The sequence below is a fragment of the Lagopus muta genome, chromosome 2, assembly GCF_023343835.1.
Source record: "Lagopus muta isolate bLagMut1 chromosome 2, bLagMut1 primary, whole genome shotgun sequence".
NCBI lineage: Eukaryota > Metazoa > Chordata > Aves > Galliformes > Phasianidae > Lagopus > Lagopus muta.
Window position 1 is genome coordinate 9,608,226 of NC_064434.1, and position 25,620 is coordinate 9,633,845.

The following is a 25,620-nucleotide window of genomic DNA, read 5'->3' on the forward strand; positions in this document are numbered from 1 at the left end:
CTGTATGGCACTGACTGAGAATGGTGTTGTTCAGCGGTTGATCCGTGTTCTCTAGCAGAAGTCCTCTGTATAGAAAGCATGGATTCCCTTCAGTATACAAGCTCATATTGCAGCCTTGGTTGCAGTTGAACGACTCAGTGACCTTCTGTTTGTCTGGTTGCTACTTATATAAGCTGAGTAAAGGGAATTGTACTCAAACCTTCCAGACCTGTGGGCAAATTTGATGCCTGATAAGGTCAGATGTTAAGAGCAGGACAGACACCCAGTGGGACTAGAGCAGTACTTGCACTGGAGAATGTCCAGAGCTGTTGGGTGTATGCCATACATTCAGTACTGTTCTCTTTTTAAACAGATGAAATTGAGATCTTTCTATTCTTCCTCCTTTGCAGTAACAGAAAATACATTTTACTGATTTGATACATCTGAAGAGGAATTGGCTTCCTACCATGGTAGACGAAAGGGATCTGTGATTAAACTAGGGAAAAGGGGCAGGCAGGCTGTTGGTTATTCCAGTCAGCTGCAATAGGTACCTCCTTCCTGTTGCTTTGCTGTTTAAGAAAATGCTTTTGGTCATTCCCACGTATCAGCACGAGGCTGCTTAATTTCTACCTAAAATGCCATCCATGAGAGCACCTTGTGCTGCAGTAGTGTATGGACGTCCTGTGCTGCCCTTCTGCACCCTGCCTCTCCCGTTACCTTTGCACACTGGTGTCCTGTAAGTGCGCTCAGTTTTTGAGTTCTTGAGAGCTTGAGTTCTTGAGAGATTCTTTAAGAGCAAAGACCACTAAAATACAAGTTTTTGGAGGAGAGCTGGAAGAATTGATCACCGAAGTTAGAAGAGATCTTCCAGGCCATCAAGTCCCAGCATCAGCCTGACTGCAGAGTGCACCACTGAACCATTTCCCTTAGTGCCATGTCCACATCTCTTAAATACCTGCAGCTGTGCAGACTCCATTCAGCAATCTGTTTCAATGTCCATCCACAGAGAAATTCTTCCTAATATCCAATCTGAACCTCCTGTGGTGCTGCCTGAGATAGTGTCCTATTGTTGGTAACCGGGCAGGAGAGGCCTTACACCCTCCCTGCTGCAGCCTCCTTTCAGGTCACTGTAAAGAATGTGTGAAACTGAAGTGGTCTTTAACTACATCGCATGGAATTGTAGGGCTTGGGGTCTGCAGCTCTGAATGGTGGTGATGTGGCCCCTGTGCTGCTGTCTGTCAGCTCTGCAGATGCCATCATGGCCTCTTCCAAAGTCAGAAAGGCAAGTGGCTGAAGCGACTAATGCCAAAGGCTATTGCTGGTGAGGTGAGAGGCTGTGGTTCTGTTCCTCATCACAGGTAACAGTTCCCCTTCCAGAGGTCAAAGGAGACGAGCTCTGGCAGCCCTGCCCGTGGCTCTGCACGGGAGTGAGCTGCCCGCAGGCACTGGATGATGGCAGTCCTGCGCCACAAGTCAAGTGTTCGGCCGAGGCTTACGCCGCCTGCCCCGAAATTGGCTACCGGGCAGCGCAACCGGGATTAGAACTGAAAACAAAGGCGGGTTTGTGCGCCTCGCAGGTCGCCCGTGAGCCTTTCCCCGTATTCTTCGCAAACGTTGCCTTGGAGACGCTCGCTTGAAGCTCGAAGGGCAGCGTTAACGGAGCCATACGAATCATTTCAACGAGAGCCATGAGTTCAGCCCTCCATCCCCTCCGCTCCGAGCGCCGAGCCGTCTCACCCCTCAACCCTTCCCTCCGAGGCTGCGCGGCCGCGGGGCGGGCGGGGGCAGCGGCCGCGGGCTTTTAAAGGCAGCGCGGCGGCGGCGGGCAGGCGGCACCATGCGGCGGGCGCTCGGAACGCTGGGCTGCTGCCTGGCGCTGCTCCTCCCGCTGCTGCCCGCGACGCGCGGCGTCCCGCACCGCCTGCGCCGGCAGCCGCCGGGCAACGGCCCGGGGAGGCGCGGAGCGGCAGGTACCGCGCTGCTGTGCCGCGCCGCCGCCCGGAGCTGCCCGCTTCCCGCTGCGCTGTGCCCGGCTGCCGCTCCTGCCGCATGCTTTGCTTTGCTCGGCGCTGCGCGGCCTCTGCGGGCCCCCGCTGCCCTGGCTTCCCGTGGGGCTTGCTGCGTGCTTGCTTCTGTAAGTGACTGCCGGAAAGTTGGGTCCCGAGGACATCTTAGCTGCAGCTGTCCGGGGCCCCATGCGTGCAGACAAGAGCGTCAACTGCTTGGACCAGCTGACCTCCAAGGGTCCCTTCGAGTTTTACATGATGTGATTCCTTTTCCCCTTCCCTTTTTCCTTTTCCCCTTCCCTTTTTCCTGTTCTTTCCCCCTTCCCTCTTTCCTTTTCTTTTCCCCTTGCCTCCCCCCTAACACCTGATTTGTACCCACTGAATTTTCAGAACGTCTCTATTTCAGACTCAGAAGGAGTTGGCTGCTGAAAAGTTTTGTTCCCTCTTCTGAGATAGATGATCATTTTACCTGCAAATCTCACATTTGGCCTTTTCCTTTGTAGGATGAGAAGTGTGCCTCTTTCTTTCATATCTTCAGAGGCACATGCATGTACTAACATTACCTTACATTTTCTGAGCTTCAGGAGGGTCACAGAGCTGTGCTTCTAAATGCTAATGCAGACAGCAAGCTGTGGGATGCATGTAGAAGTATATATAAGGTGCCTGGTTGGGATCTGCAGTTCAGCTGACAGCTTCTCTGTCCCAAAGCAAGTCTAACTGTAGTGCTGTTTCCTGGCTGTGCAATTTGATTTTTTCCTTCCTTCTCACTTGTGCAGGAAGTTAATATGCATTGAATTTTCATGCATTGGAAGAAAACATTTTCACCTCTACTTTGAAAAGCCTTCTGAAGACAGGGATTTATTTATCTGTTTTTAAACCATAATGAAATAATAGAAGTCAGCTTGGTAGTAGCTGGACAAGTGTGTGAGATTACACTCTAAGTGTACTCAGGCTGCCTGAATGCTTAAGATTGTGCTGGCTAAAGGGCTGTTGGGCAGAGGTGCCTCTATGCCTCTTTTGTAGGAATACTTTGCTCCTGGGTTGTCTTTTTTTCTTGTGCCAGTAGTACAAACCCCTTCCCTGATGGCAAACCCTGTTTACATCAAGGTCAGGGTTTCAAGATGGGGTTTCAGAGCATACGGCTGAGGCTGCCTCCTGGTACCTATGGTTCTTTCTGAGTTTTCCTAGCAGAGCTGCTTGTCTTTGCTCTGAGCTGTGGTGTCTCTGCTCAGTCCAGATTTCTGTCAGTGAGGAACTGTTGAAGCTACAAATATGTGTGTATATTTTTACATGTGAAAATACTTTGCTCTTTGCTATGGAAGCTTTAAAGCAGCAACAACAGTATTTGTAATAGCATCATCTGCCTCTGAATTTCTTCTTGCTGTGTACTTTCACTTTGGAATTGCAAACAAGAAATAATTTCTAATCGTTACTCTGCTGTATTTTTACAACTGCTAACAAATACTGTAAGAATCTGCTATGTAGACTGTCCCTTTTTTAAAAAAACACTTTATTTCTATTGCTGTAAAAATTCAGGCTTTATAAAAATAAATGCATTTATGTATCATTGCTAATCTGTATAGGCTGCAACTCATCTATGCAACTGCTTGTATCAATGATAGATTGACATTTTGTGGGCTCAAGTGTATTTTTTAATGCTTAGAAGCTTTCAATTGTATTAAATGAAGATCTTAGAATTTCAGTTGTGTTGCTCGCTGTAACTTTTGGCCTCTGCCTTGGTAATGAAGGTGCCTTTATTCATTTGGTGTGAGTACATTGCCACTGCAGCTGTCACTGCGCTGGGAGCTCTGGTCTATATGCTCTGGTAGATTGAAGTGCTGTCCTTCCCTCCTGACAGATGCTGCCTGCAAGAACCGTCCCCTCGACCTCGTCTTCATCATTGACAGCTCCCGCAGCGTCCGACCTGAAGAGTTTGAGAAAGTGAAAGTCTTTCTGTCAGAAATGATCGATACTCTGGACGTTGGTGAAAGAACAACGCGTGTGGCAGTCATGAATTACGCCAGCACCGTCAAGGTAGAGTTTCCCCTCCGGACCTACTTTGATAAAGCCTCCATGAAGGAGGCCGTGTCTCGCATTCAGCCCCTGTCTGCTGGCACCATGACCGGCCTCGCCATCCAAGCTGCCATGGACGAAGTCTTCACCGAGGAAATGGGTACCCGGCCAGCCAACTTCAATATCCCCAAGGTGGTCATCATTGTGACGGACGGACGGCCGCAAGACCAGGTTGAAAATGTGGCAGCAAACGCCCGCACGGCTGGCATTGAGATCTACGCGGTGGGGGTGGGCCGTGCTGACATGCAGTCCCTGCGGATAATGGCCAGCGAGCCGCTGGATGAACACGTCTTTTATGTGGAGACCTACGGTGTGATTGAGAAGCTGACAGCCAAGTTCAGAGAGACCTTCTGTGGTAAGGTGGTCAGGCCAGGACAGTAGTGTAATTTGGCTCCTTTTGGCTCCTGCTGTGGTTCCACAACCTAAGAAAGAAGTTTTTGAGCAGTGTTATGTATCGTATTTACGTATTTGCTTCGCCATTGGTTGGGCAAACAAACCAACCCTTCTATTCAGTTGAGGCCAAGTAATGACCTTTCATTTTGAATAGCAACCTTACCGTGCGACACGACATCAGTCCTGTTCCCATGTTCCTCCTCCTCTTGATTTTGACGCAGAAATGCTTCGGCAGCACTTGGGGCTGGATGCATATATGGCTTGGCGTAGATACCAGTAATGCCAGTGCAGGGTGGGCTGCTACCATCATTGACAGAAGTCTGTGGTGTATCTGGAGTGCTTAGGATTGCCTAAAAGCAACCTTGCCACGGAAAAAAAAGAGTCTTTTTGTTAAATACAAAGGCATGCACGTAGTAGATTTTTCAAGTAAAATTCAGAGGAAATGCCTTGTAAAATAAGTTTCCAACAAGAAATGGATTAGATCAGGTGTAAACAACATTGTGAGAGAATTAACATAGCAGCCATTGCTTTAGGAACTCGGCTGATGAGAATGTGTTACTTCATTACTTCACAGCCCTATTAAAAATGCCCATCATATCTTTTGAATACATTTAGAGTGAATAGACTTCTTTCTCTAGATATGAAATGAATGTGTGGGACCATCTGTAGGCAGGACACTTTGCCCAGTAATTAATATAGGAAATGCTTGAGGTTTGGCTTGACATTGTGCTGTGTTGCTGCTGTGACCACATCCTCTCCCTAACAGCTAGAAGATACAAGCTTCCCCCTGGCTGGGCAGGTACGAGTGCTGTGAAAATAGCATTAATTTTCCACCTATGGCCTTAGCCAAAGTGAGGCTTTTGATAGCACCAAAGAAAAAATTCTTGTTCTGAAAATTGCCCTTTATTGTGCTGAGGCACAGCAGTTAACGCTTCTGCTAAGCTGGAGGACTTACCGAAGAGAGCTGACTTGTTTGTACTCTCAGAGTAACTCTGAGTTTCTTGTATAAAGTTAGCCGGGCTCTTTAGGACTTATGAATGAGACTGGGGTAAAGGGAATAACTTTTCAAACGGTTCTTATAAGCCAAGTGAATTGAAGACAGTCTTGTAAGACAGTGTGGGTAAATTGGGTCTTTTCCAACTACAAGCTGTTTTTTTGGACAGCCAGAAATTTGGACTCACCAGTGACAATTAGGAGGTCCTTTGCATTGGCCAAGCCAAACAAGATTGTTTGTGGGGTGAACTAGGAACAAGAAAAGTAATGTTCAGGGGTGAAACAGTTGGCCAGATTCAGGTCCTTGATGCACTGAGAGCATCATTCAGCATGAGACCATCCCGAAGATGGAAAATCTTCTCCCTGAGTTGGTGTCAAGGTCAATGGAAACTTGCCTTTCCTGCCACAAAAATCTGACCGTTTGAATCTGAGCTTCTCAGTTGTGTTTGAAAATATCACCCACAGATTTCGTTCCTAAGTCACTGAGATGGATTCTCTTATTCCCAAGGTCATAACTGAAAAGACACTGGCTTAGCTTGAGATAGTGTTTGCCAAGGGAAAGACAAGGCACACTTTCAATCAGCCTTATTAGGGGACACCTAAATTTTCCACATGTAATGTTAACTCACATTAGATGAGACAATTCAAGCATTCTCACTTATTTTCTTCCCCTCTTTTCCATCACCTGTTTTTTTTTCTGCTCCTGCTCTCTCTCTTCTTCCCCTTTTCATCTAATCTACAGACAGTCATTTAAAGATCATTTAAAGTCATTTGAAGTGAATATCTAGCCTTCCTGTACAGGGCAGCATTGCATGGACACTTTTTATCCCTGATGGCCTGTTCTCCTAGTACCTCTGAATTACTTTCCTGTTCTTCCTACTCTTGATGCTCTTTCTATTGTAATTTAATTTGTCTTACTGTGCTGTCACATTTCATTTTACATGAGAGGTTTTTTTTTTGGAAGCATCAGGTTGTGCGCCACTAAGTGCAGCTTCGCAAGCTAGCCAGAAGGTCTTTCTTATTGCTGAGTTCCTATGCCCGGTGTAATTAAAGGCTACTTTAATAGATGAAGCTCATGGAGACATGGGTGTATTTTCTGTGAGTTACTGTAATTGCTTCTAATAAAAAAAATTGCTTTAGATGTCAACTCTCGAAGTGAGAATTCACCTGTAGCCTTCCCCCTTGGTTCCAAAACCCATGTTCCAAAATGCTCAAAACCTCTCTCTCCCATCCTTTTGCAGATCAGCCTGTCTATTTTGTGGGGAGCTACTTTGGTGTCATTCACAACCTCTTTCTGAAAGGCTATAAAATGTTGTGAAAGATGCCTGTAACTGTTGTGATGGTGATACAGCGCTGAGATTTCTCACTACTAATCCGGCAAAGAGTACAAAACCTGAAACACTTTCATAGGCTTAAAATGTCAGTGAGTGTTTCTTTCCCCTGAGATGACTGAAATGCTTTTTCTGAAAATGCCCTCTGTAGCTGCAAATACGTGTGCACTTGGGACCCACGACTGTGAGCAGCTCTGCGTGAGTAACGGCGGATCCTACCTCTGTGATTGCTATGAAGGCTACACTCTGAATCCGGATAAGAGAACGTGCTCAGGTATTACTCCTTTGGTAAAAGTACTATTCTTGCCATTTCTGAGATGATTCCAAATAGAAACCTATTAAAAAATGTTCTTTTTGCAGCTGTGGATGTGTGTGCACCTGGGAGGCACGAGTGCGATCAGATCTGTGTGAGTAACAACGGGTCCTATGTCTGTGAATGCTTTGAAGGCTACACCCTGAATCCAGATAAGAAGACTTGCTCAGGTAGGAATTAAAGGCTACGTCTGTATATGGAACTCAACAATATATGAGCATATCTTTTTCATTGTTTCTGGCTGAAAATTTGCTTGGAGATGTCAACTCTTGAAGCCCTTCCTCTTGGTTCCAATATCAATAGAACTGCACTTTTCTTTAGAACTCTCAATTGAAAAAATATATATATATATATATATATATTCATCACTTACCTACCACTGTACTGTCTTCATGGTACTTCCTAAACATTGCCCTTGGGAGATGGGAAACCTATATCAGACATGTTGACCAGCACTGTGTCTCCACTCCAGTGTGAGTGCCCCTGCTTGGATATTAGGATAAAATTCTTCTCCAAAAGAAGGTTATGCATCGTCACAGGCTGCCCGGGGCTGTGCAGCTCACTGTCTCTAGAGGTGTTCAGGAAGCGTGGAGATGTGGCAGTGAGGACCATGGTTAGTGAGCATGGTGGGGGTGGGTGGTCTGTTGGACATGGTGATTTTAGCAGACTCTTCCAACCTTTATGATTCTGTATAGGACTTAAACCCCGTCCATTTTTCCATAACCCCTCCATCTCCCTGTCAAAATTCAGGTGTTTTTTTTTTTAATTTTTTTTTTAAAGCTTGCTGTTCATAGGCTATGCAGTGATCCACAGTATAGCAAGGCCAGTCTTATACTAAAAGCAGCTTCTTCCTTTCCTACTCCTTGAATTTTCACCCTGAAAAGTTAGCCTATTAGGAAAACTTTTTTCCCCAGATATTTTTCTGGAGTTGTCACAGAATCATAGAATCACAGATTGGCTCAGGTTGGAAGGGACTCACTGATCATGAAGCTCCAACCCGCCTGCTGCAGGCAGGCCACCAACCTCCCCATTTAATACCAGACCAGGCTGCCCAGGGCCCCATCCAACCTGGCCTTGAACACCTCCAGGGATGGATGGGGCATCCATAACCTCTCTGGGCAGCTGTTCCAGCACCTCACCACTCTCATAGTAAAGAACTTCCCCCTGACATCCAACCTAAATCTTCTGTTCTTCAACCGAAAACCATTTCCCCTTCTCCTCCTATTATCTACCCTTGCAAAGAGTTGAAGAGTTGTTCCTTTGGATCCAGAAGTTTTGAGCCTGGTAAGTGCCTCCCTCTTTCAGAGAGTGAAAAATCACTTTCTCACTTAACAGCAACATGGCTCATCTCAGTACGGTGCTTTAGCTTCATCCATCATAGGGCTGTTCAGGGCAGTCAAAACTGCAAGTGAAAATCAGACTGTGTGAAATGTGGTGCAGCAATCTTGGAGCTCAGATATCTGCCTCCTGCATTAAATAATTAGGAACTGAATTCAGTTATCTGCAGCATAATAAAAGAATGTGGTAGGTAGGGTGCTGGTTGAACCCTGATTAAGTTATATTTATAAATGTTCAAGTATTTACGATGCTTGAGTGTCTGGGAAGGATTAATTGCTTTCTCCTCTAAAACATGGTCCACGGCAGCCATGGATATGTGTGCACCTGGAAGGCATGATTGTGCCCAAGTCTGTCGGAGAAATGGTGGATCCTACAGCTGTGACTGCTTTGAGGGGTTCACTCTGAATCCAGATAAGAAGACTTGCTCAGGTAAGACTTGGCCAAGGAAAAACTGTGTTCAGCTAAAAACGCATACTCTTCTAAGGTTAATTTACATTATTTTTCTGATAGTAATTCAGGAGTTGCTGTACAACTCCTAAGAGCACAGTACAAGTTCAGTTTTTTTTCTTCATATTTACAGTAATAATTTGAGACTTTTGAATCTTCTGCAGTTGTGGGAGGCTTGCAATTGCTGTAATTATTGCTGTATTTCCCTGGGGGCTTCTCAGTATTTTCACACTTCTGGGTCATGAGTTGCCATATCCACCTGAACAGCAGAGAAGGATGGTATATCTGGTAGGAATATGTGATACACACTACCTGTAAGGTAACTCTTCAGCAAACCAGTATAATGAAGCTGTAGGAATGAGATGAAGAAGAGCAAGGACTGTGCTCAGGAGAGATGAGAGTCCATACCTCTTCCTCATGGATGTGTTTGGACCTTAAAAAAATACTCCAGCCTTAAAGCTACAGGGGCTGGAGAGAAATGGTCTTTCTCAGTGCTGGTCTCTTGCAGAGAATAGGAGCACAGATCTTGTTGGTACATGTAGAAATACATAGTACATACAGACGAATGTGTACTCGGTGTCATTTTCACTCCATTAGGGTTTAAACTTCACTTTCCATTTCCTTACATGTCTCAATGATGATTTATTGATGTAAAAATCCTTTTTTCTACTTCTGTCAGTCTCTTTCCTTACCATAGTTGCTGTGACAAATCCACATTTACAATCCCAGGAAATTCCTAGGGAAATCTCTCCGATTAATTCAAAGCTCTCACATCTCAAAGAAGCAAACTGCTTAATACTTCTTCCTGCGTAGTTCAGGAACAGATTTTGTAAATACAGTTCTAAAGATTAACTCTCAACTGGTGTTATATAGAGGCAATAAACATCCGTGAGGAAACATGAATGTAGAGAGGCATCCATTTTGTGAGTCCAGTCCTGAATCTCCTTTCATAGCAGTGATTATCCCCGTGCAGACTCAAATTTCAGAGTATTTCTCCAATGTACTTGCTTTTTTCATTCTTTTCCCTCTTCAGTCTCATTTTGCAGCAAGCTGCTTGTGATTTCTCAACTCTCCGAGTCTTTCTGATATAATAAAAATAGCATAGATCCAGGAGGGGCTCTTTCATTGCTCCTTTGCTTGTTTTCTTGCTGTCTCTGCTTCTTTCTTTCTGTCTTCAGTTACTTTTGCCTTACAGAGCCTCCTTACTGCTGAGATATCCAAATATAGGAACTCCTCAACTTGCTCCTTTGGAGTTGACGTGTTAAATTTGGCAGAAGACATTTTCCTCACACATAAAGTACCCACTTTGTGACTGGCAGCGGTTGCCACGTCTTTCTTTTTTTGAGCAGCCTTGAATACTGTCCTGATTATGGTCTTTTCACTCCATAAAACAGCATCTTATCTAATTAGAGCTGACTTAATGCCAAATGCTCTCTTAAAATCCAGATATTTGTTCTCTGAAATTCCTTTGGATCATTATTTTGTAACTGGGTCACTGCTAGTTCAGTTCATTTCACAATCTGTCACAATGAAAGAAAAGTGTTGCTGGAGTTCCCAAGGTCGTATTAACTTTGTGATGCTGACAGATAAAAACACACTCTGTGTGCCTTACTGTGGCTAATAGCCTGTGGATGTGCAATAAAAACATGCTGGTTTGAATCCAAATGTGAATATGGTGGCAAGAGGGAATTGCTAATGCCAAATACACAGTCTGAAGTTGGGATATCTTTTAATGTTCTTCTCCGATGTCTTTCTTAGCTGTTGACATGTGTGCACCTGGAAGGCATGACTGCGAGCAGGTCTGTGTGAGAGATGATCTGTTCTACACATGCGACTGCTATCAAGGCTACGTCCTGAACCCAGACAAGAAGACTTGCTCAAGTAAGGCCAGATTGCTGTCTCCTGTCCCTCTCCCCACCTAATCACTGAAGTGCTATAAGACAGCTCTATGTCACTCTGCCCTCTCCTCTTTCAGCACTTGGATATATGAAGTGCTTCATGCCTAGCAGCACTCATAGCCTGACATTTCACCCTTCTTTATCACTCTGTAGTCAGCAAACCCTGTTTGCAGAGCCTGTGCAGAATTTGATGTGAAATCATAAGTTGGACTGGAAGGGACCTCAAGTGGTACCTTGTCTGATGTACAGCTGCTCAGAGCACGAATAGTTAGACATTGCATGAAGCGGCTAAAGACCTGTGTAAGAACAAAGTCCAAAAGAGGTGGATATAGCCAAAGACTATCTGCAGAAACAGTAGTTTTTTGTAGGTCTGGACTTCAAACATAATTACAGTGTAAGAACACCACCCTAGCATGCTTTGTATGATTTGTTGCGCATCCCATGAGCAGCAGAATTGCACAGTATTTTGAACAGCAAATGCTGGAAGGCTCTGACCTTCACAGAAGCTCTGCAGAGAAGTTCAGGATACTCTTGGACAGTTGTCATTTGAAAAAGTAATTTGGTTAAAACAGACATAATCCAAAAAGGATCTGTATTTGCCACTGGAGAATTCAAATGCAAACACACAAGCTTCACTGGCAGTCAATGGGAAACCAACCATGCTGGTGTGATATTTTGAACTGGCCTTGCTCCAGCCAAATTCTGAACAGCTCTTCTTTGTAACACTGGCCATAAGGCTGGCAGGAGGTTCCAAAAAACGGGAGCTGAACAAATACGTGTTCAGTGGAATCAAGGAGACACCAGTTTCAACACTGGCTCTAAGGTACAAATGATTTTCTGCACTGCTGGAAATGAATCTGTTTACAGAATTTTTTTTTTTTTTTTTTTTTGAGTGAAATACTGAGAGAACAAACTTGAAAATCAGTATTTCAGTCATTTTCTGTAAGTCAAGCAGCCATCAGTTTTCTTGCAAAATGGAAATATCAGTGGCATGGTAAAAACAGTAACCAAAATAATTTAAGAAAGAAGAGAAATTGTATCCAGGTACAATATTTCTATTGTTTTATTGCTAAAATGCTTTCATCATTTGTTTAGCATTGATTAGCTTTGCACTTATAAATCTGGTGAAAAAAGAAATCATTTGAATAATCTACTGTCAGTGCCTTTGCAAGCTGTTGTGGTTCAACGTGGCAGGTGGCTGAGCACCCATACTGTTGTACACTTGCTTCCCTCCCTGCCTGCTGGAGTGGGGGGAGAGAATTGAAAAGAACAAAGTAGAACTTTGTTCTACATGTTAACGTGTTATAAATGTTACAAAATAATGTCCATCCATTACTGATAGTTCACGCTGGCATTGATGAAGTCACTGAGAGAAGCCTGAGAAACTGCAGGGAACTGGGGTGGTTAGTGCTGTAGGAGTACAGGGGGTGTTTTCCTCTATCCCTTTGGTGACAGGGAGGGATATTGAGAGCTCCAGGAAAAGCCATCTGATAAATGCATGGCTGAGAGGCTGGTTGGAAGCAGGCAGGGGGTGATAGCAAAACTGCCCTCAACAGGGTGCAGGATGGCATAGCTAAGTTAAGGGACAGGGTTCTAGCAGGAGCCTTCAACCTGCTGCATCTTATGACTATGAAGGCAACAGGGAGACTAAAAGTAAATACTTGAAAAGGCCAGCTGCTCAACTGAACTGCCTCTACAGCAATGCCTGCAGCTTTGGAAATAAACAAGAGGAGTTTGAAGTCCCCGTACCACTGGAAAAACACAATGTAGTTGCCATTACTGAAACCTGGTGGGATGTTCCCACGACTGGAATGTGGCTGTTGATGGCTACAAGCTGTTCAGAAAGGACAGGCAAGGAAGGAAGGGAGGAGGCAATGCCCTCTACATCAAGGAAGGAATTGAGAGTGAAGAGCTGTTCCTGAAGAATGGCCATGAGCAAGTTGAAAGCCTGGGGGTGAGTCAGAGACCAAGGCAACAAAGGGAGCCTTGTGGCTGGGGTCTACTACAGGCTGTCTGATCAAGCAGAGCCTGTTGGTTAAGGTTTCTTCCTACAGATATAGGAGGAATCACAATTGCAAGCTCTCATTGTGATTGGTGACATCAGGACTGGAGGCTGCCTGGGCTGTGGTGACCATGCAGTGATGGAATGCACACTTAAGGAATATCAGACATAAAAAGAAGTAAAATCAGGAAGCTTAATTTTAGGAAAGCCAACTTCCAGCTCTTCTGGGAGATAGTCAGCAAAATCCTCTGGGAATCTGTCCTCCAGGACAAATTATCACATATCTGAGCCTTTTGTTTGTGAACATCCATGTTTTGTGGTAGATTATGTTAAAAAAAGAATTCTTAAGGACAGCTGAGGCCCTGGTCCTCAGTACGCTTGAGGGCAAGACCTTGGAACAGATTAAGTCGAATCACTGCAAAATATGGCAGTGTTTGCTTTGTCTTTCCTAAGAGGCTGATTACCTTTCCTCCATATTAACTGCTCAGCTTTCCTACTGGATTTTAAATTCATTTGGACTGATTGGGACCCTTCATACGTATTTATGTGACATTGAGTGGACTGATGTTCACATCTCTTGAGAAATGAAGGGTGATGCTCCCCATGCATGCGTACTGCCAGTGTTAAAAGCATACCTGTGGGGTGAAACATGATGATGGCTTAGCTGAACCTCTGCTGCTTGCTATTTAACATTATTGAACGTGTTCCTCATATTTTGTATTATTTACAAAGTGGCAAAATGAATCATTTTAATTCTGTATCATGCTAGATACTTAAGTATCTAAATTCCACCCGTATCTCATAAACCAACCCAAGCCAATTGATTTCTGACACTGATAATTCTTTATGTACTCAAAATCACTACCTGCCTTTCTGCTTGGCTGCAAAACTCCCTGGAGAATTAACTTTGCCTGTTTATGCATTCTAAGAAATTCCTATACCTGTGTGTCATAGACAGCCCAAATGGCACTGTGTTCCAGGTTTGACAGGTAGCAACCCAGGTTCTGAAGCAAAACCCAAAAAGTTAGTCATAGCCTACAATATAGCTGAGTTAATAGAAGGTGATTCTAGTAGCCTTCCTGCATGGATGGTCGAAGTGCTTCTTACAAGATGGAATCTGAACTGCAGGTTCTTAGTGTGTAGCACTTGAGCATCCTCATCCCATTTCCCAGTGTGCCCTAACTTTTGGGGCAGGGGATATTCTGGATGAGAGGGAAAATTGGTCTAGTGACTATAGTTGATAGGAGGAGGCTGGTTGGTCCTTGCCCCCAGGGTAGGGTGTCTGTGCTTTACTCAATAATGGTCTGATTTGTAGAGCTCAAGAGGATCTGCTCAGGCAGGCCAGCTCCAAGCTCTGCCTCCTTTTCAGTCAGAGCTGAGCTCTGTCTTGCTTGCCCTGCTCCTGGAGATGGGACATGTGTGCTACAAGATGACCTCCATCTATGTCACCTCTTCCTCCCCCCTGCCATGGGCTGCAGTCTGACAGTCTGGCTTCAACTCTCTGTGCCTTTTCCTGGCTTATAAATATTTTCATCAGTATTTTAAACACTGTTTTCTTTCTTAGGAGCCACAACAAGCAGTCTTGTAACAAATGAAGAGGCCTGCAAGTGTGAAGCCATAGCTGCACTGCAGGATTCAGTCACCTCACGCCTGGAAGCTCTGTCCACAAAACATATCCTTTTTCTTATGTGTTCAGCTCTTTACTGCTGTTTCAAAGGTAGCTGTTTTGGTGGAAGCTGGGGTTACACACCTCACAAACAAAAGCATTTTCTTGACTGTACAAATGTTAGGGAGTGAAATCATGGGTGTTGCAAATACTGTTCTGTTTTCACATTTCCTTGAAGGGTTTTCCTAACAGGGTGCAGATAAAATGCACAATCCCCATCACCTGGACTATATTCATTATGTTGGACATCAAATGTTGTTCTATTTGTAATTCTTCAAGGTGACATTGACAGCAAATGCTTACATTAGAGCTTTTCTCTTAGTAGCTTGTGTATGTCCCAACATTTCTAAGGGCCCTTCAGAGGCAGCATGGCTGCAGTCTGACCAGCTGTGGCTTCCAAGCTGGCATACGAGCTCTTTTATATAAAAAACAAACAAACAAACCTACTAACTTGTTAATACTCAACTGCTGTGAGATATTAGGGATCTGTTGGACAGAGTGGGAGGGCTGCGAGGCAGGCTGAGCACCCAGGCTGCAAGGTTTACTGACTCCATTCACTGCAGCAGCAGAGAAGAGAAAGGTGCCTGGCTCCCAGGTCAGACATTTCACAGACACGTGGGAGGAAAAATGAAAGTGGTGAATTCTGTGGTGTGGTGGCAAACCTGAATGCTGGAATAAATGTCCTCAGATGGAATGACAAGAACTACTGATGGGAAGTTGGACAAGCTGTAATTCAGCAGAAGGCACAGTTTTTAAAAGTGAGAGTGGTTGATGGCAGTGACGGTTTACCAAAGGTTGTGGTATGTTTGCAGCACTGGAAACTTCTGAGACTGCATGCTTGTTTTTCTGTGAAAGGTGCTCTTGTTCAAATAGGAATTAATGCAGGGCAGGGCCAGGCCTGTGGTTGTCATTGTGATAGCTAGGGATTCAGAATCAACGAAGAGGGGGATACGTTGGATTAGTCAAAGCAGGATGCTGTCAAGTTTTCTATATTTACATTTGTACAGATAAATGAAGTCTACTACCAAGGACGCAAGACTTTCCAGGCTCTTTAATAAATTCAAAGTTATTTTTATAGGTTTAAGTGTAAATCCTTCTTTTAGGGTCTCTAGAACTGAGTTCATCTGCTTTGGAAAGGTGAAGGGAAGAATCTGATTTTCCTTAGATTAAAATACGAGGGCTGCTCCAAAAGTAATGCCTCCTGTTTTACGATGTCGGCCCATGACATCTGAGGCAGATACTGTTGGGATGACTGTAGAGTTTCAACCTTCTCAATGTTGTGTTTTGTTGCCATGTAACAGATGGCTGCAGAGGGGCTATCTGACAAAATGACATCTGACATGGAAGTGCATACGTAGCAAAGGTGTGCCATTGAGTTCCTCCATGTTCAAGAAATGGCACCCAGTGACATTCATCAGCGCTTGCTGAATCTTTCTGGAGACCAAACAGTGGATGTGAGCACAGTGAGGCAGTGGATGGTGCATTTCAGCAGTGGTGAAAGCAGCAGGGCGTTACTTGTGCTGGTGTGGATTTTTATGACCTTGGCATGCAGACTTTTGTTCATAACTGGCAAAAATGCATAGCTAGTGGAGGTGACTACACTGAAAAATAGAGCTTTTAGCTGAGAGTGTGCCGTATCAAATGGTGTTACTGTGCTGTTTGTACCGGTTGTCGTTTCCGTGGAAATAAATAGGAGGCATTATTTTTGGAGTAACCTAGATATATCATTCCAGGAATGTAAGCAGTTAAAACTGAGTGCTGAAATAATTGAGCCTATACTGTAATCTCAATAGTAATAGAGTATTTATCTCAAAAGCACTGATATGAAACAGGACGGTGGTGGTTTCAAGTTAGGAATACACTTCATTACAAATAACCAATGCTTTCTTTCAAAGTAATTCTCTGAGCAATCTGTATCCTTTGCACCCTCCCTGAACAAACTGGAAAAAGCAGTGGAGATTATCATCTGCTGCTCCTCAGGTCTGAATGTCACTTGTTCCAACTCCTTAGTACAGGAAATTTGCTAAGTTACTAGATCTTAATGGGTCTCTAAAACATCTTGAAATCTCTAGTTCAAGCACTTATTCAGCTCGCTTAAAAAACAGTGTATCTGTGTGAAATGCAGTAGTGAGAAAGATTATAAATAGACCAAACCTAGTAGCTATTTATTATATCACCCTTAACATCTGACCACTAGATGAAGTGTCTCAGAAGCTGCAAGCCTATCAAGGCACACAGCAGGTTGTCTGAGGCAGCGTTCTACTCGCCTTCAAAATGATCTTTCATAAGCAATTCTTTTTATTGTGTTCAGCAAGCTTTATTTTGTTGCGCAGCTTACAGAAAAGCAGTTGGTCGTTGTTATTGGCAAGTGTTAAGAAGACTTCAGGAAGACAGCAGTCTTGAAAGTACAGTGACCCTGAGGATCTTCATTTTGTAACCATAAAGCCAACTGTACCTGCTTTGGTCTGTACTGCAAGGAGTACAGCAGGTATTTCTGTGCTGCAGTAACTGCATTTTTATTGTCTTATTTAAAAGCAATACAGGAAAAAAAAAAAAGTACGGGTACAGTATTCACTCATATAAAGCTGTGAAATGGCAAGGCAGAGTAAAAGTGTGCCCATGGAATCTGTCCATTAAAAGGGAAAGTAATTTGGGGTCTTGTAACTTATTTTGATAAAATAAAGTATGAACAAGCACACTGATGTTGGAAGTGTTTTTTTTTAATGCATATTAAAGTGTGTGTGTTACAAAATAGTTTAACAAAGACCAGGAAACAAAACCTCGAAGAGGCACTGAATCACAGAGCTCTGCATCATGAAACAGGACACTGCTGCTGAGTCGCACACATGGAAAAAGAACAGTTTGATTTTGAAACCTATGACTCCTTGCTGGTGTCTGTGGAAGACTAACAGTCATTTCAAGGTTCTGCACTTGGAAAGACAAAATATTAGCTCCATTTCAAGGTTTTTTATCTTGTAAGAGTTATGTAAGCAATCAATCTCTGCTTTTGTCACTCCAAAATCTCTCCCAGGACTATTGGTCTCAGTTGGGCACACAAAGTTGGGCAACAAAACTTGCTGTATCAAAGGAAACCCACTCATTCTGCACATTTGCATGTGCAATCATGCAAATGGTTTTAAAACTATATTAAAATTACACAAAGTATTAAATTGGTAGATGGTATGCCAAGGGCATGCTGTAACAACACTGATGCTCATGTCACACCCTGAGCTTAGTAGATAGAGACAATTTCAAGGAAAGTCAGAGGACAGGAGTTCACTTAGACAGCATGTATGATTTTTGAGTGAATGCTGTTGAGCAGAGGTTCACCCCATTAATGGCAACAGTAAAATGGAAGAGTGAAAAGCTGAAGATCTTTCAGTAGGATGAAAACACTGTATGCTTCATTCTATTCTCTCATGTACTCGTGTTCTGAAATTGTAAAATGGAACAAAAAGCTGTATATATGAGTGAGCCTTCAGGTATGTCTGTCCAGTAATGTTAAATTGGCATGAAATTCTAAATGATGAACAGGGGACACAGCTTCAGCAAGAACTGAAAATGAGTCTGCAGACTCTCCCAGGCTGCTGGATTGGTGTGTCAGCGTTATGCTGCGAAGTGCCTCCACCCGTTTGCTGCCTTTCAGCTACAGTTGGCATGGGACAACCTCACTGTTTCAGTTGCCTCCTCAAAGTACTGTGCATGCATTTTTTTCTTCTGTAACTCATGGAGTTTTATATCCAGCTCTTTACTTTTATGTCCTTGGGTTGAACATGGGTATTATATAAGGATTTATGGGAGCAGGGTACGCCACAGCCTCCGTAATTAGAAAAAATAAACAAGTTGTAAATCTAGTGAAAGACTTCTCAGGTTCCTGGCAGCTGGGAGCAAATTACGGTAATCCCACTTACACTAGGGCTGGTTGTCAGATGAGATGTATAATTTTATATGACAGTGGAAAATTGTCCTGGAGGCCAGATCTGCCTTGCAAGCTGTCAGCTGGACAAGCTTTGTTTCATGTGCTAGCATTCATAATGCCATTCTACCTTTATTCTACTTCATTACCATTGCTACCAAAGCTACTAAACCATATCTCACAGCTCCTCATCCAGGCACCTCTTGAACACTGCCAGGGACGGCAACTCCACCACCTCCCTGGCAGCCATTCCAGTGCCTGACCACTCTGAGAGAAAAAGTTCTTCCTCATGTCCAACCTAAACCTCCTCTGATACAACTTGTGGCCATTTCCCTGGGTCCTGTTTGTTGCCTGGGAGAAGAGGCCAAAACTCTCTTCACCACAACCCCCCTTCAGGAAGTTGTAGAGTGCAATGAGGTCTCCCCTGAGCCTCCTCTTCTCCTGACTGAACAATCCCAGCTCCTTCAGCTACTCCTCATAGGATCTGTGCTCCAGACCCCTCACCAGTTTCGTTGCCCTTCTCTGGACGCACTCCAGGGCCTCAATGTCTTTCCTGTAGCAAGGGGCCCAAAACTGAACACAGCACTCGAGGTGCAGCCTCACCAGTGCTGAGTAGAGGGGGATGATCACCTCCCTGCTCCTGCTGGCCACACTATTTCTAATACAGGCCAGGATGCCGTTGGCCCTCTTGGCCACCTGGGCACACTGTTGGCTCATGTTCAGCCGAGCATCAACCAACACCCCCAGGTCCCTTTCCTCTTCACACTCATCCAGCCACTCATCCCCAAGCCTGTAACGCTGCATGGGTTTGTTGTGGCCAAAATGCAGGACCTTGGCCTTGTTGAACCTCATCCCATTCACCTCAGCCCAGCGGTCCAGCCTGTCCAAATCCCTCTGAAGGGCTTCCCTATCCTCAGGCAGATCAACGCCACCTCCCAGCTTGATGTCATCTGCAAACTTACTGAGTAATGATAGTATCTAACATTTAATTCCTCTGAGCAATTACCTTGTCTCACTTTGTAAGCACTGGATAAAAATCCAAGGTGATATAAGCAATTAAATAAAAAAAAAACCACAACAAGATATAAGAGCATGTCAAATTGAGTGAATTTCTAAAACTTATTCATTTTAAATACAGATGCTCTTGTATGGATGAGTAAACATATTATTTCAATTATTGAGACAATATAACTTCAGTGCAGAGAACTGTTACAAAAAATAACTAAGCAGGATTTTTTGGGTGATATTTTCAAATTATTATCATTCCACTTACGAACTTCCTCTGGCTCTCTTGTTCAGCTCTAAGATGCTGTAGTTCATCACACATAGGAGTTGAGCCAACTTTGCTTTATAATTCTTACGTATGTGCTCCTAAATCAGCATTAGTTAAAAAGTTGGATGTCCAGCACTTGAAGTTACATACAAAGTGTACCTTCAATTAAATGATGTGATGATAACCAATGGTTAGTTCTATCTCTACGTTTTCAGATAGCCTCTCAGAAGAGGGATACGGCATTGAACTTGACAAGATGCAGGTGTGAGTACTTCATCACAATCCTCCTTTATGGAGGACACTGAACAAAATGTTCCTATTTTGGTGTTCAGGGGTGCTAGCTGGCAACCAGCTGAACATGAACCAGCACAGTGCTGAGGTGCCAAGAAGGCCAATGGCATCCTGGCTTGTATCAGAAACAGTGTAGTCAGCAGGACTAGGGAGGTGATAATTCCCCTGTACGTAGTACTGGTGAGGCCACACTTCCAGTGCTGTGTTCAGTTTTGAGCCCCTCACTACACTGAAGCCCTGGAGCATGTCCAGAGAAGAGTAATGAAGCTGTGAAGGGTCTGGAGCATAAGTCCTTTGAGGTGCAGCTGAAGGAACTGGGATTGTTCATCCTGAAGAAGAAGAGGTTCAGGGTGATACCCTGGAGATACATGGCACTTGCATTGCATGAAGTGGATGATTGTTCAGAGCAGGATGCAGAAAACACGACACTGATAGCCTACTGTCTACTCCTATGCTTTTTTTAGGTCCATCACCTAAAGGGCAGCTTTGGCATGTAAAAGGTGCATTTCATAGTGGTGTCCTCAGTTGGCCACAGGCTGCTTCTGGAGCACTCTGCAACAGTGGCAGGGACAAGGGCCTGGGCCTCATGCTACTGCTGCTGAGGCACTGTGCATATAACCAGCACCATCTCTCTCTGAAGAAAGGGACAAGGAGCAAGGAGGACCTGGAGAACTACAGGCTGGTGAGTCTCACCTCTGTGCCTGGGAAGATCATGGAACAGATCCTCCTGGACGACATGCTTGATCACATGAGGAATGAGGGTGTGATCCAAGACAGCCAGCATGGCTTCACCAGGGGAAGGTCATGCTTGAGCAATCTGGTGGCCTTCTATGATGGAGTGATGGCATTGGTGGACAAGGGAAAGGTGACCGATGTCATTTACCTGGACTTGAGCAAGGCCTTTGACATGGTCCCCCACCACATCCTTATCTCCAAACTGGAGGGATGTGGATTTGATGGGTGGACCACTTGATGGATAAGAACCTGGTTGAAAGGCCGCAGTCAGAGGGTGGTCATCAATGGTTCTGTGTCCAGGTAGAGGCCGGTAACGAGGGGTCTGTTTTGGGACCTGTGCACTCTTACATCTTTATCAATGACATCGATGACAGAATCGAGTGCACCCTCAGCAAGTTTGCTGACGACACCAAACTGAGTGGTGAGGTTAACATGGTAGAAGGAAGGGATGCCATTCAGAGGGACCTCGAGAGGCTAGAAAGGTGGGCCCGGGTGAACCTGATGAGATTCAACATGGCAAAGTGCAGAGTTTTGCACTTGGGCTGGAGGAATCCCAGGCATCCATACAGGCTGGAAGGAGCGGTCCTCGAGAGCAGCCCTGCAGAGAAGGACCTGGGGGTCTTGATGGATGAAAAACTGAACATGAGCCAGCAGTGTGCTCTTGTGGCTCAAAAAGCAAATGGTATCCTGGGCTCCATCAAAAGAGGGGTGGTCAGCAGGGACAGGGAGGTGATTGTCCTCCTCTATTCTGCTCTTGTGAGGCCCCATCTGGAGTACTGTGTCCAGGTCTGGAGCCCCCAGTACAAAAAAGACAGGGAGCTGTTGGAGAGGGTCAAGAGGAGAGCCAGGAAGATGATCAGAGGACTGGAGCACCTCCCCTATGAGGACAGGCTGAGGGAGCTGGGCTTGTTCAGCCTGGAGAAAAGAAGGCTGCGGGGTGACCTCATTGCAGCTTTTCAGTACCTAAAGGGAGCCTATAAACAAACAGGAGGGAAATCAACTCTTTGAAAGGGTTGACAACTGCAGGACAAGGGGAAATGGTTTTAAGTTGAGGGAGGGAAGATTTAGGTTGGATGTCAGGGGGAAGTTCTTTACAGAGTGGTGAGGTGCTGGAACAGGCTGCCCAGAGACGTTATGGATGCCCCGTCCATCCCTGGAGGTGTTCAAGGCCAGACTGGATGGTGCCCTGGGCAGCCTGGCCTAGTATTAAACGGGGAGGTTGGTGGCCCTGCATGTGGCACAGGAATTGCAGATTCATGATCCTTGAGGTCCCTTCCAACTCTGTCCATTCTGTGATTCTTTGATTCCGAAGGGCTCCCTTACACCTTTAACACACTGAGTGCAGGTACCAGCCCAGGTAAATTGTGAGTGTCCAACACAGCCTGTGAATGAGCATAATTGTGTCTAATGCCTGCTGCCCTCCATCGTTTACCCCAGCCAACAGTGGGGCAATTCTGGCGTAATTCTCTCTATAAAAATACGATGTGGGATTCACACACTTTTTGATTTTCCTTTATGTAAAAGCGGAATGGTCTTTATTAATTAAAGAAGTACGAGCAGGATCGTTTCGTAGCCACAAAGACGGCGCGCTGCCACTGAGCACACACTGAGCTGCCAAACCCCCACCCTCAGCCCCGCCGCCATGTCCGGGGTGGGAGGAGGAGAGGAAAAAAGGGGGGAAGGAGGAGGAGGCGGGCCACTGCTGCCCGGAAGTAGAAGGTAAGCGCCAAGAGTGCGCTTCCGGCGGCGGTTGCCAGGGCAACGAAGGAGGTTAGCGCTGTGGCGCCGTGCCGCGCGTCCTGTCCCAGGATGTTCATCTACCTGTGCAAGAAGGTGCTGCCGGCGGACCGAGGGGCGGCGGGCGGCTCTTGGGGGGGGGGGGGGGCGGAATTGCAGAGAGCGGCGGCTCGGGGGGCCTTGACGGATCGTCGGGGGGTTCGTTCGGCTGTTCTCTCAGCGGCTGTGCCCAGCGCTGAGCAGCCGTGCGGGATTAGATATTAGGCAGAAATTCTGTACTGTGAGGGTGGTGAGACACTGGAATGGGCTGTCCAGTGAGGCTGTGGATGTCCTCTTCCTGCAAGCGTTCAAAGCCAGGCTGGATGGGGCTGTGAGCAGCCTGGGCTAGAGGGAGATGTCCCTGCCTATGGCAGGGGTTGGAACTGCGTGATCTCAATGGTCCCTTCCAACCCAAACCGTTCCATGATTATACATTAGATGCACTGTGTTCCCCTTTTCTAAAGTTTTGAGTTGCTGGTGTTTTACTTCTGTATATAATTCTGTTTAAATTCTGCGCTACGAGCATTTTGAAGCATTCTTAGAATATTCTGACATTAAAAAAAAAAAAAAAAAAAAGGTTCTTTGGTACTATGTACGGATAAAAAAATGTTTTGTTTTCAGATTGCAATTCCTGGCAACGTCCGATTAAGATGTATTTCCTGGAACAAGGAAGAAGGCTTCATAGCCTGTGGTGGAGAGGATGGATTATTGAAAGTTTTAAGATTAGAATCGCAGACAGGTAATTCACACTTAAAAAAGAAAAGAACAGAACACACTGCGATTCAAAGTTCTGAAAGCACAACTCTCTCCAGAAGTTACTTGACAATACTGCGTATGTTTTAAATCTGTTACAGATATATATTTGCATAAGCATCAGAAGCACTGCCGTTTTCCACTGTTTTCCTTTGGCTTGCCTTACCTGGCATACTTGTTATTTATTGAGCTTTACATTCACTGAACGTCCAGTGCATCTTCTTTCTGGGCATAACGTTCATTTTTGTTATTTTTATATAGACGTTTTTATATAGACATGGCTCTGAGCAGCCTGGTCTGCTGGTTGGCAACCCTGCACATAGCAGGGGGTTGAAACTAGATGATCATTGTTGTCCTTTTCAACCCAGGCCATTCTCTGATTCTGTGATTTGTTTGTTTTGAAATGAATTTCATTATTTCTTGTTTATTTTTAAATATTGTTATTCTAGCAAGAAAGTTGCATATTTCCTTGAAGTAAGTTAAACATGTTCAGAGAGAAGTGAAATCTGATGTATTCTCCAGTTCTTTTAAACCTGTTTCTGGTGTGATAGCCATAGATTTTACTTTGTTTTGTTTTGTTTTCCTAGAAGTTGTTCAAGTGTAATGATCAATCTGGATTTGGATGACAAACATGTTGAACTGAGGGGTGGAAAATCCATCCTACAGATACGCCTTTATAATTTAATTTATATAAATGGTCATTAGTGTTGAAGTACTGTTACATACAGTAATAACCTTACTTTGTTAGGTTTATTTTATAGTTATTTTTGTTATTTTTAGATGAAGCAAAAATAAAGGGCCTTGCAGCTCCTAGCAATCTTTCTATGAATCAAACTCTTGAAGGCCATAGCGGTAAGTCTTGGGCATTTCATGTTTTTTTTTTTTAAATTATAATTAAAAATATAGGATTTGGGGAAATGTATAGAGTATTTTTTCTCAAAGCTTTAATTAAAAGTGTAAAATAAAGATATCAGTATTATAATCAGGCATGTGACAGCTTGGCTGCCTACTTCCTGTTGAGGTACCTGATGAAATAAATAGCTAAAGTTAATCCTTCATGATCTGTGAATGAATTACTGGGTTGAGAACCAACCTGATCTATCAGCCCTGTTCTTCTGGCTGGTGTGCTGTGCGTGATATAGAATGCATGCTGCACAAACTAAGCCTGACCCTAAAAGTTTGCTTATGAGTTTTTCATGCTTAGATCTGCAAACTTTGACCTTACAGCCTAATTTTTTATTGCTTCAGTTTTGACTTGTTCTAAATTCCTCAGTCTCTGTTCGTTATTCAGGAAAAGGTGTTTAGATTTATTTTGAAGTGGAGGATGCTGCTTGTTATGGCAGCTTAATGTTTTCTGAAGAAGTCACAGTTAGTTTAGCAAATTCATCTTTCTCTTAAATATTTATCTTCCTTTCACGTTTGTTGACAAATCATAGAGTGTTTGTTGGCTGATAGACAGAGTTCAGAGAGGTTGGAAAACAGGTTGCAGGAGGATAGAGTGCTTGAAAGTAAAAACTGAATGCAGGGAAACTGGGGAGGAATTGGAGTCTCACATGATAAATAGCCATTATCCATGGACAGTGTGATAAGATGGGGGTGCTGAAATCTTTAGATGAAGAAATGACCTTTTTATGAAGATTTGCATTTGCAGCTTGATAGCAGGTTACTTTAGGGGCCTAATTATGATAAAAAGGTTAATTTTGAAGAATTGATTTAGTGGTATTTGAAATGGATATCTTTGATTCTGAAATAGGTTACATTTACCCCATTCAGTATATCTTCGATTGTCTTTAAAGCTTATGACTGAAGTAAAGAGAAATGGAAAGGATAAAGAGGAACTGGCTAACCACTGATGAAGAACTGAATTATTGTGATGCTTGAAGTGATCAAATTCACATCCAGCATTAGACTGATATGAACTAATAGTAGAAATTGTTTGGAGGTGTTTCAAATCAAATTAAACGTTTGCAAGAAGGATCCTCTTGAGACTTGAAGGTTTGAAGTAGTGAGGAGAATGTGCTTTTTGGTAAGCAGGAGAGATGTTTGGTTTTAAACCTACAGCACTACTGAGGATCAAACTATTTCTATGAAGAAGAAAAAGAAAAGAGCACCAAGAAACTTTCTTAGGACAATAAAGTTTTGTCAAATATGTGTGAGACAGTCAGAAACCACCAGAAACTACGATTTGTTTTTGCATACTGAAACAATATTTTGGGTAGAATTTGGAGAAGGAGTTGCTGAGGTGGGTGAATAAAGGAGCAAAGGGAGGCATTTAGCAGAGTTTTGAAAGAGGAAAGGAATGGTACAGAAAGAATGTCTAAAATGAAATCCAAGTTGGCAGTACAAATTTCTGTTAGCTCCAGGGCAATCACTTTGTATGTCATGCTTTCCCTTAACTTCTTTAAATGGCATAAACACAAAAAGTATATGATTTTCT

General features: G+C 44.1%; 2 protein-coding genes across 3 annotated transcripts in view; both read left to right on the forward strand.

The window, feature by feature from the left end:
- The first annotated feature begins 1,816 nt into the window (after positions 1 to 1,816).
- Positions 1,817 to 17,127, forward strand: MATN3 (matrilin 3). The gene is made up of 8 exons (XM_048935072.1): positions 1,817 to 1,949; positions 3,844 to 4,413; positions 6,927 to 7,049; positions 7,136 to 7,258; positions 8,733 to 8,855; positions 10,632 to 10,754; positions 14,338 to 14,443; positions 16,632 to 17,127. Exons 1-8 carry the CDS (start codon positions 1,817 to 1,819, stop codon positions 16,687 to 16,689), a joined length of 1,359 nt encoding a protein of 452 aa, XP_048791029.1. The 3' UTR covers positions 16,690 to 17,127.
- Positions 17,128 to 22,379: 5,252 nt separating this feature from the next.
- Positions 22,380 to 25,620, forward strand: part of WDR35 (WD repeat domain 35) — a 37,644-nt gene continuing 34,403 nt past the window's right edge. For both annotated transcript variants that reach the window (XM_048935057.1, XM_048935058.1), the window contains exons 1-3: positions 22,380 to 22,487; positions 23,052 to 23,169; positions 23,964 to 24,035. In XM_048935057.1, the coding sequence (XP_048791014.1) occupies positions 22,464 to 22,487; positions 23,052 to 23,169; positions 23,964 to 24,035 (214 nt within the window). In that variant the 5' untranslated portion in view covers positions 22,380 to 22,463. The remainder of the gene's footprint in view (positions 22,488 to 23,051; positions 23,170 to 23,963; positions 24,036 to 25,620) is intronic.